Source organism: Halyomorpha halys, unplaced genomic scaffold, assembly GCF_000696795.3.
Source record: "Halyomorpha halys isolate HHAL.00 unplaced genomic scaffold, Hhal_1.1 Scaffold812.1, whole genome shotgun sequence".
NCBI classification, from domain to species: Eukaryota; Metazoa; Arthropoda; class Insecta; order Hemiptera; family Pentatomidae; genus Halyomorpha; species Halyomorpha halys.
Window position 1 is genome coordinate 80,487 of NW_027110061.1, and position 11,261 is coordinate 91,747.

At 31.4% G+C, this 11,261-nt stretch overlaps 1 protein-coding gene across 1 annotated transcript; it reads left to right on the top strand.

Annotated features, from left to right (window-relative positions):
• Positions 1-458: 458 nt before the first annotated feature.
• LOC106686358 (venom protease) lies at positions 459-10,525 on the top strand (the record flags this gene model as incomplete). The annotated part of the gene is given in 6 exon segments (XM_014429612.3): positions 459-631; positions 731-936; positions 6,584-6,739; positions 7,746-7,843; positions 9,151-9,257; positions 10,266-10,525. Coding segments are annotated over 5 exon segments (709 nt in total), but the record flags the coding sequence as incomplete, so codon positions are not given.
• Between the last annotated feature and the right edge of the window lie 736 nt (positions 10,526-11,261).

The window sequence follows — 11,261 nt, forward strand, 5'->3', positions numbered from 1 at the left end:
TTACGGATAGACAGCTCATTTAGAAAAGTGAAATCGCGGTAGAAATGATTCTAAAACCTATTAGCACACATGAAAAATATTTAATACTAATATTTTATTCATTTCAAGGGGCTAAACTAGAAATATAACGTAACATTTAATATGAGGATGCGTTGAAAGTTCTAGATATTCATCTAACATGCACAAATTTGCGTAACTGAGAAACTGCTCCCATATGCCAGAAATAGATAAAAAAAAAACTGAGAAACTGACGGATGTTTTTTGACCTTCAACCTCAATATCTTTTCGAAATTGAACTAGTTTCACAAAGGTCGAAGTAGTCTTGGAGTATTGATAAAATGATGCAACTTATATGAAATCTCCAAGATTGTACCTCGAAAATCCATTTCGTGAAATTCTAATGGGTATTTCAAAAAATTATTTATTTTTATTTGCTTTTTCTGCTTTGGTTGCAACGATCGTCCAACGAAGCAGAAAATGGATTCTGTTAAAAGAAATTCATCGTAGGATCCCAAAATAGTGACAAAAAATTAGTAATTTGTGACTGCAATGAAACTAATTAAGGGGGAAACGTGGTTTTCTTGGAAAGTCTATTAAAAAATTATACCTGAACAACGGATTAAGAAATAAGGTGAGGTTGGTGGTAATGAAGCAAATTTGTTTAAAACTCCTCTTTGATTTCTGGCATGCACAATTTTTATTAACTAAAATATCTTTTTAATTTTTCCAGGAATATTTGTTTTTTTCCCCGTTCTTCCTCATATTTCTTTTAAAATCATCAGATAGGGATGCATATAACTCATTATCTATGAAGGAAAACCAATCCGAGATCGAACAGTGGTGTCTACATGCCGAGCAGTTTCAACATGATCCTCTTCTTGATAGGCATCTTCAGGTTGACTGCGGTGTCTTCCGAAATACTGGAGCTTCAGCCAGGTCAGTTACATATTGATACATTATTTATTTGTATACTATTTTTATACAATACTATTTTTACCGACCTGAATTGTTTTCCTATTTAAAACTTGTAATAAATTTATATTTTAAAGAACCTGTAATATCTTTTATTATTCTTTACACAGTTAAACTATATAGTATATATGAATAATACATACTAAAATCAAACAAAAAAAGAAAAATTTAAGATACCTAGCCAAATGGATTAACTGTAATTTAAAATGAATTAAAATTGTTCCGAAACTACAGTGCATCTTGGTTAAAATCTCGACTTAAAAGCATATGAATGATTTTTTTTTTTTATAAATGTTTTATATTTTAATTTATTAATCTGTTGTAGTTATTTATAACATAAAAAAAATATATTTCGATTTTCGTATCAACGCAATATTGATTGGTTGGAGTAATATTATTTTATCTTTAAATACCGCAGTAATTAAAACTTTGATAAAAGGCGTGGCGAAATTAAGCGTCGTACTTTTTTCTCAACACTAGAATTTGAGAGTGTAAAGTATGGTACAAACTAGTCTTTGAGTGCTGAAGAAAGTTAAAATAAATCTATTTTTTTTAATATCAAAATTTTAAAAACATATTGTTTTTATTATATTATGTTGATATAATTACTATTGAGTTTGTTGATAAGATTAAGTAATAAATAGTTTACGTTGTTTTTATTAACGTGGTCCTTATGCCTTTGGATAAATTAAAGCAAAAGATATTATAGGAATTAGTAAATTAAAAAAAATTACGTTCTAATGTAGGAGGCATCAAATTTTTAATTTATTTAATTTTCTTAACTGCTTAGTATATATAAATGTGCCAACTGGTTCAAGAATACAATAATATATCAAAAAATATGTAATAATGGCATAATATACCATCACTGATATTTTAATTCAAAGTTATTACTGTAGTACTAAAGTAAAATATTACTATTATCAAAAACATTATAATAATAATTTTATAATTATGAAATTTTATTATTTATTTACTAACATATTCATATTTATAATTTTTTTTTAATTTAACAACTAAATAATTAAGTGTTTAGTGAAATATTACTATTATTAGAAGTATAATAAGTTGTTCACTCTAATTATAATAATGTAAAACGATAAGCCTAAGTTTTCAAAACTAAACTCAGAGTAATATTTTAATTTTAAAATTTTGCTAAACATTATTAAATCATCAACGTAAACACTATAACAATAGTATTTATTTTTTATAAATATAAAGTATTTTTTATTAACATCTCGTAAGAAACTGTAAATGAATAAAGTGGTACCTGCATAATGTATTCAGAGATATATGAAGATAATAAATGTCACAGGCTGTAACATCTGGCTAGTTTATCACATACAAAAAAAAAAAGTGATCTCATATCAACTCATCGGAACTTATTTTTGTATGAAATGATTTTATTAAAAGGACATTTCTAGTAAGTATTTGCTCAACACAAATTTAAAACAATCTCTAATACATATGTTTGTTATTTTCAACATTCAAGTTCACTTTCTCACAATCCATATTATTAGATAAGAACCATTGGCAGTAAATCAACCTGCAGATTGGTGTTTTAGTGTAATAAGGTACGATAGTTCACTGTTAAGCCAACTTTCAGTTAGCAGTCACTGCTGCGATAGGTAGTGTCGTTATCATGCAAGCCCCAAACGTACGATAGCACTATATCGGTAAGGAATTTCATAGATTACACGATAGTGGTGGATGCCGAGGTTGCAAATGTTTTGTTAACTGTCACCATGGTGAGACTGGGTCAAGAACTTCTACTGGCTATAAGCATCAAAGTAGGCCACTAAGAAACTGTACAATCTAAAATCTTGGGGATCAGACAGCAGTTCGTTGAGTGCATCGATGTGAAAATAAAAAGCACCGATCAGCCTGATTACATGAAGACATGAGCCAAGCTTGACTACTTGATAGGAAACCAAAAAATATATGTCAAAGATTTTTTTTAAACACTTTTTGGACAATTTATTTTCTTTTAAACTACAATGCTTAAAAAATCGATTTTTTAACTATAAAAAACCCACTAGCGGATCTGGGGGTGACCTCATACCCCTCCCTACTCCCGCTGCTCTAGTGTTATCTTTTTTCTGGTTGTGTTTCGCTAGTTCATCGATTTATAACTGACGTAATGCATCATTTTGTGCAGGACAGTTCGTCAAATTTGCATTCTTGCGTTACTTATCTAATTAGTTGGGAATTTTTTTAAAAATGATAAATTGAAAGATTAGGTTTCATTTATCCTATTTATATATTTATCCTAGAGATAATTTATTCTAAAAAATATTCTTAAAATTAATGATAGGAATCCTAAACAAATAGTTTCTAAAATAATGCATTTTATAATTCTATTGTCAGCTTATTTTGGAATAAAGTTAATCAATGAATAATTATTTCTGAAATGATAATTTTACTATCGTTTCCTAAATTTATGATTTTGGCAACGATAAATTAATTTAAGCTTATTTTATGCAATAAAGAGCAAATATGTATCATGATGGTACTTGTCATATAGTTTGCGCCATGGCAGTTGCAGGAGTGATATGTCACCGTTTTAACGTTACTGCACCATCACTGTCACTACAAGTACTGTCACGTATCACGCCAGTACTAGGGTACAGTAACAATACTGTTACTATAGTAATTACTGACATGACAGCAATTGTCATATAGTTTACACCGTGGCTATGATTATTGCGATGGTTGTTAACTGTTTCCACGTAATGTAGCGTTTCTCCTGTATTTATAGATTTTAACATATAACATAAGGAAAGTGTTGTATTTGACCGGCTCTTACATTATCACTACCTGGATCACTGCAGAGAAGATGATGGGAGCAGACTGGATTGCAGCGTGGTGTTGCTTGCGACCATGACCTGGCGAAACTCTAAGGGTTCACCATAGAACAGAAGAAGAAGAATCGAGCAACGACCTTCATTTCGCTGGATTGCAGCCAAGCCTTGGGCAGCGTATCACACCTAATAGGAGAGTTCATGTTTCCCGACGCCCTATAACGACTGATCATAAGCCACCTTAGTGGAAGATCTGTCGTACAAGTGGATTTGGACTTATCACCTCCAACCCTAAACATCAATAGAGTACCTCAAGGGTCTATGGTTACTGCTCATAATCTTCACTGCGCCAGTAGTGTCGCTAAAAGGATGGCAAGGCAGTGGTTGCAGGCTATGCTGACGACATTGGGGTCTATTCCTCCAGTTCCAAACCGAAACGGGCTTTCGCCCACAATTAGGATGCTTCTGCCACCATCGTACCAACATTGAAGAAAGATGACATCAAGTGGTCTGTAAGACTACAACTAGGCATGGTGCGCCTCTTCCCGTCCCATAAATCTATTATATATAGTATATGCTACATTTGTTAAAAATACCTTCAGCGGACTCAGCTAATTAACTTATAATGCCAGTAGGCAATCGAAGGGATAATATTGAATCAATACATATGCCATGTGTTATCAGAGGGAACGCAAAAATATATACATCATGTATTGCTTATTTATGATTATATTTCAAGAAGTAACCTCAAATAAATAAAAAAGTATTTTAAACGATAAATACATTTTTCTAACCGCATCTAGGTCAACTTTAAGATACAGGTGAAGATGTGATGTCATACCAGTCCCAGATTTCAAATATGCCAAATGTCAAATCTCATCAGCTAGCCTGATTTCTCTAACTATAAAATAAATATCTATCAAACCGAAGGTCGTAAAACACTTTGTTTACAACGAAATGTATAAAATAGAAACATGCATATACCTTATAGCTCGAATTTAATATGAAATAGATGCATTCCAAGAAAGGAAAATAGAAAAACCTTGATTTACTCGAGAATGCCAATCATGTTAGAGAGCTCAAAATGTGGAATATCGGAGTAAGAGGGAGTCTAAAAAATACTTATTTAAAATATATATTGTTATAGAAAACAGGTGGAGAACATAAAAAAAGCATTTTTTTTTCGTTTACAAAAGAGCGGCGGCTTCTCTCTAGATCTCTTATGCACCTCACAAAGTGCCTGAGGTGAGAACAGAAAACCAAATTTAAAAGTTGAAATGAATTAAACTTAACTACCGGTATATTCCGGTATATAATGAAGTAATTCCCTCCAAATACACATAGAAATTCAATCTAAAATTTTTTGTTTAGGTGTATATTTTAAACGTTTTTGTATATTACATTTACATTCGTATTTATTTCTCTATATAATTATTAAATAGTTTTTTTTGTACAATTTCGATTTATTTCATAACTTTCCCATTCATATGTGTGCATAAGTTTCGAACGTTGTTAATATTATATTTATATCTCAGGAGAATCGTTACAAATTAGGCTGAAACTTTGGCATTTCTTTTACCATTTTAACACATTTCATCTCGCCCTCCTCAATATAATAGATTTTAACTAGGATCAACTGTTTCATTCATAATAATCACTAATTAATCGAAAAAATATCCATTAAGAAAAAAGAATCCAGTTCCAAGAATTCAATTATATAAAACGATTCCTTCCTTATGCATCGTTATTATTTAAACGTTTGTAAATTCGCTATTAAACATCAGTAATTGGTATCTAGAAGGTCATCTGAAATTCTTGACCATGACTCCGTGAATAAATATTTTCCACTTCAAACAGATTATTTCAGCAGTGAATCTTTTAGAGTAGTAAGTAGTAAACCAAATCTATATTTCCTGATTTTTTGACATAATATAAGACAGTATATATATACATACAATGCATGAATCTATACTTTCATTCATTGTGTATATAGATCTTCAATTATATATAGTAACGAATTTATAAAACAAAATATATGAGAGAACGTCTAATTACAATATAAACATTTCCTCATGGAGGCTTTAATCCATAGAATAAAATGTAAATTACAAATTACAAACTGAAATTCACCATGTAATTTTTACTACTTTTTCTATTAAAAAAAAAAAGTTTCACTTTAAAGAATCAACCAAAAATTTATTTGAAGTTATCATCAAAATCTACCAGGTAAGAACGAGTGAGGATATTGCACCTAATAAAAATACCAACCGTAAATTATTTCTATCATGAATTTCGTAACCGGAAAAACTCAAGAAGGTTAGGGAATTACTTATAATATTTGGAATATTATTTCTTTAAAAAATTTGTAATTGATAATGGGGACATTTTAAACACCTCTGAAAATAGTTTTTAAAAGTCCCTTAAACATCATAAAAGCCGAATATTTTTAATATAAACATTTGAACAATTTATCTGTACGTCTGTATTACTAAAATAAAGTTTCTAAGCGATAATGGGGTATTGTCCTACAACAGATAGGATTCTTGTCTAGCCTGTCTATGCCCTTACTAGGCATCTTATATAATCTTTATGATTCAATCTCATGAGAAAATTTATTAACTAAAAAAGACTATTTCTAACCTAAACATTAGTTTTTTTGCTTCCAAAAAGGTCACTCTTCATAGAATCACCAATAACAAAATCTCGGTGTATAGCTGATTTTTTGACAAGTGTTTTACGATAAGAATCAGGTATAATCATTAAAGATCTTTTCCTTTAGCTATTCTTATTTCATGTTCTTATTGTTTCAGGAGACTCATGCCGACCCCTCGGTGGAGGTCAAGGTACCTGTGTCCTACTCAGGCAATGCGAGACTGTCGGTGACTTCAAGAGGAACCACCCTCCGATCTGCAGCTTCAATGGCCGAGAACCGATTATCTGCTGCAAGATAAATAAGGCGCAGAAATGTAAGAGCAGTTCCTCGTTGGTAGTTTGATGGTACAGAACCTTACGATACCTTGCACGAGGCTTATTCGTAGCATGTCTAGTTTACGCAACACAAATTACTTTTGTAACAACAGAATTATTATGCGTTTAAGATGATAACTATTTTTTTTTCAACCCAAAAATAAAATAAATAGAAGTGCTAAGATTAATAAAACAAAAGCTAGGGAAGACCTGGATTCACTGTGACAGTTTCCAACCCTTACGATATAAAATTCTTATGAATGTTATTTTGTCGACTTTTAGCTAAAACCACTACCAAAGAAAATTTATTTATAATCTACAATTAAAATTTTAATTCGTTATTTTTTCGTTCATTATCGAGGCCAAAAAGAAGCCATGACAAATGTAAAATTAACTTTAGAAATTCATTTAGTGTCGAATAACCGTTCAATTATCAATTTTAAGATTCCATTTCATATCAAAATCAGTAATTAATCATAATAAAATGGAAATCATATTTGTTTTCCAAAACAAAAAGACATAAACTGTATCAAGCTACGGAAATGGTACTTCAAAGGTCTTAAACTATAATAATCCCTTGCGAGCTGAAATTCAGTGCCAAGAGTTATTTTTCATGCATAAAAGGTGAAGTGAATTTCACTAAAAATTTAGTCTAGTCATCCATTTTTAGGTTTTTAAAGTTATATAGTTGTGGTAGAGAAGTAATTTTGGGAAATTTTAATTGATTGTGTCACTTTATTTTTTGCATTATTAATGATTTTTTCACACTTCAATAATCCACCCAACTGACCAATTGAGTGATTTTGTTTTGCTAAGTTACGGCCTCCAGTGCCTAACTACCAAAACAAAAAAACCGCTATTAATAGAAAGTATTTTTGTATATAATAGACTGTTAAAACGACTCAAACGATTATAATTTTCAACATTGATTACAATTAAATTTTTTAATGAGTCACTATTACTAATAGTAGCGCGGACCAATGCTTTGGTGTTGTTTGCTTATAGTATGTCCCATGCTGGACAATAGATGCCGAAAGAATCTCCTAATCTCAAGATTTGTCAATGGTGGTACAGAGGCAGCACCAAGGACACATAACTACATGGTAAGGTTTTATGAAATGTACAATGCATGCTTTATAGTTATTGTTAAGTTTTTATGTTATATTTATACATGCTATCGATAAGTTTCGTGAAAATTTTTTTATTTATTTGGTAATTAGTTTAAGGTTTTAAAATGTTTTAAATCCCGGATAGGGCCGGGGAATCGAACTCACAAACTTTGGATTGGCAGACAGGCGCGTTACCACGCTGCTATCGTTACCCCATTGTTTAAAGTATAATGGGCTTATTATACTGCAATAAAAAGTGTAAAATAAATAGGAGAAAAAGATTTATGTTGTTTTAACGAGTTCAGAGTGAAACATCAAAGGTCCAATTTAATCGGTCTATTAAGGTTTATTTTATGTTCCAATTAAAACATTAATGTTTATTTTCATCGGATTGAACTAAAATTTGGCATAAGTGTGAATACATAAAAAGGCGGGGAAGTGATGAAGTTTCGTGCAGGTTAGCCCAAGATATTTTGTGATTATCAGAGGTAAGGGATACGGCACATTAGAGGAACCTGGCTTTATCAAGAGTAAGGAACGGACTCGCAGCCACCCACCACTGATGTCCCAGCTGGCTGGCGGTCAAGATCACCCACCTTATCTACACCTATCACTGAAGTCCGTCATCGGAGGAGAATAACATCTAATGCATTTAACCTTATTGTTAGTTTTTGTTCCTTTTATTATAATGGGTACCATTCACTGCCTCCTTCATTATTATATACCTACCGTTTATTGATTACAAAGATACACGATGGCTTATCTATTAAGTTTATGATTGTATTGCGTTGAGCATGGCCGTATACAGAGCGGAGTAGGGGGGAGCCGAGGTCCCCCTTGATTTTTGGGACCCCCTCCAAAAAAGAAAGAAATTGAGAACTTATTTGATAGGATATTGCTTTCTGAAAACATGCTATAATTAGGAAGATAAAATTGTTGAGTTGACATCTTTACGGATCACAAGATTACAGCCACAGCTTTACAGAGACAATGCGAGTATATGTCCATTCTTCCGTAAAAAAGGTCAGATTCTATGAGCACAATTATTCATCATATACCTATCTATACAAATAATAAGGGAAACAAATGTACCAATTGCAAATGTACTTCTATGTCAAGTAACGAACCCAAGATTCTTAATGGCTTACGGTGGTATAAGTTGTGTTTTTTTTTAAATCTTTTATTTTATATATCATTTTTTCCTATTCATGTATCCTCCAGTTAATTATTTTAAATTTTTGATTACTATTTTATAGCAACTAAATGATAGATAATTTTTTCATAATGCTTCAAACTAACAGGTTTTGATAGGTTACGGCGAAATTAAGAAACAGTGGCAATGTGGTGGTTCGCTCATCACGGCAAGATATGTCTTGAGTGCAGCGCATTGTTCCAATCCATCTCTTATGTAAGTAATTATTATTATTTTAGTTCAATTTGTAATAAGTAATCGTTTAGGTTGTTTCAGATGAAGAAATAATCATCAATTAATTTTTTTTTTATATCTTTATTGAAATTTACTACTGCACACAATGATCATCCAGTAAATTTGATGTAAGTTTATAATGGAGTGATACAGTCGTGTAGAGAAATTACCCATTGGTAGCACGAAGAAGAAAGAAGAGAAATACTCCATAATAGAGAATATTACAAAAAAATTAAATCGCCGCATAATAAAACGAAGTTCAAACAGATGAGTTGAGGATACTCCAGATTACTCTTGCGCAGGAGTTTCGGTTCGTGGGACTTTAAGTTGTTCAACATGAACAGTCCTGAGCTGTTTGGGTTCTCTAATACAGCTTTATGTTCTTTTATTGTTATCCAGTTAGACCCCAACATCCTATAAACGATCGTCCCGATTTTTATAGCTTCCACCCTGTCTGCGAGGGCGAATCTCCTGGCTCTTTTCCTCTCAATTTTTCTGCATGTTCACTGTATACTACTTGGATACATTGGATGGATTTATTGATCTCATTTCATAATTTTATCGCTATTTTCGTTTACAAAAGTTATTTCTTTTATTTTTCTCTTAAGAAATGTATTTAATTGTGTTATATACATGCTTTAATCCTAACGTATAGACAATTGCAGCCCCTACAATGCCTCAATGATTAAAACTGTAATAAACACACATTTTATTTTTCATTTATCATGTTTGTATGTTATTTTTGCGTCGACCTATAGATTCTGTCATTTGGTCCGACAACTTTGGATGTACTTTATGAATAAATGAATAAATATAATTTAAATAAATAATTTAAGCTGTAAATAAATATGTATCGGACACTATAAGATATAGTTTAGGTTGTCATATTAATTTAAATTATAGGGTACATAATCTCAAAATGTTACTTTTTTCCTGCCACGACAACTTGATTCATTGATTCGTTGATTCATTGAGTGAATTAATTTTTAGAGGGCCTGCCAGATGGGCCAGATTAGGAGAATTGGACATCAGTTCTACTTCAGAGGACGCGAAACCAGTCGACAAGGCCATCATAGAAAGGATTCCTTACCCAAAGTACACAGACAAGGAATTATATCACGACATCGCACTCTTTAAATTGGACAGCGACGTTGCCTTCAATAGATATGTCTTGCCGATCTGCCTTCACACCATGCGGGCGATAACCTCAGAGGAGGCCACGGTTGTAGGTTGGGGAAGAACTGGATTTAGTAAGTACTTTCCTGTGACCTTGTTCTTATTGTGTTATTATTAAAAACTCTTTTCAATATCTCAAAACATTTGTTTCATTTAAACCTTAAGGTATGTCTGTACGGTCAGTCGAAATGGCAATGAAACTAAAAGTTTACGTTCGGATTGTAAGGTTAAGGAAGATGGATAAAGAGAGAAAATTCTAAAATCTAATCATTTAAAATTCGGAGTGAATTGTTACTGAAAAGTGAAGATGAGGAATTGTAAACGATTGAATTTCATATCCATTTTCGGCTTTACTCTCATTCCGACTGACCTTGTAAAAGTCCTTTAGAATCCGCGATTGTTAAATAAATTTGACTGAAGTTTCGATAATATCAAATGACTGCTAGTATAATATCCACAAACATTGTTATTTTTTGTGAAATGCTGAAAGAAATCAATAAAAACTTCTTAAATTCTTATTTCCGAAATTCTTATCATTCATAAAATATTATCACTTAAAAACTGTATTGTTCCCTTTAATAAAAGTTTAATTAGTTATAAAAAAAAATTAAAAATTAAGACAAAAATGGGTGACATTATTTTAATAGTAAATAGTTTATTATATATGCTTATCACCAGATCGGCCTACTGGGTCTTTCAAGATTATTATAAAAATGAAATTTGTATTTAACAATTTTTTTTTTATAATGTGGGGATTTATTAGTGCGAAGAAATATTCTCCTAATAATTAACAATGTTATAATTATAAAA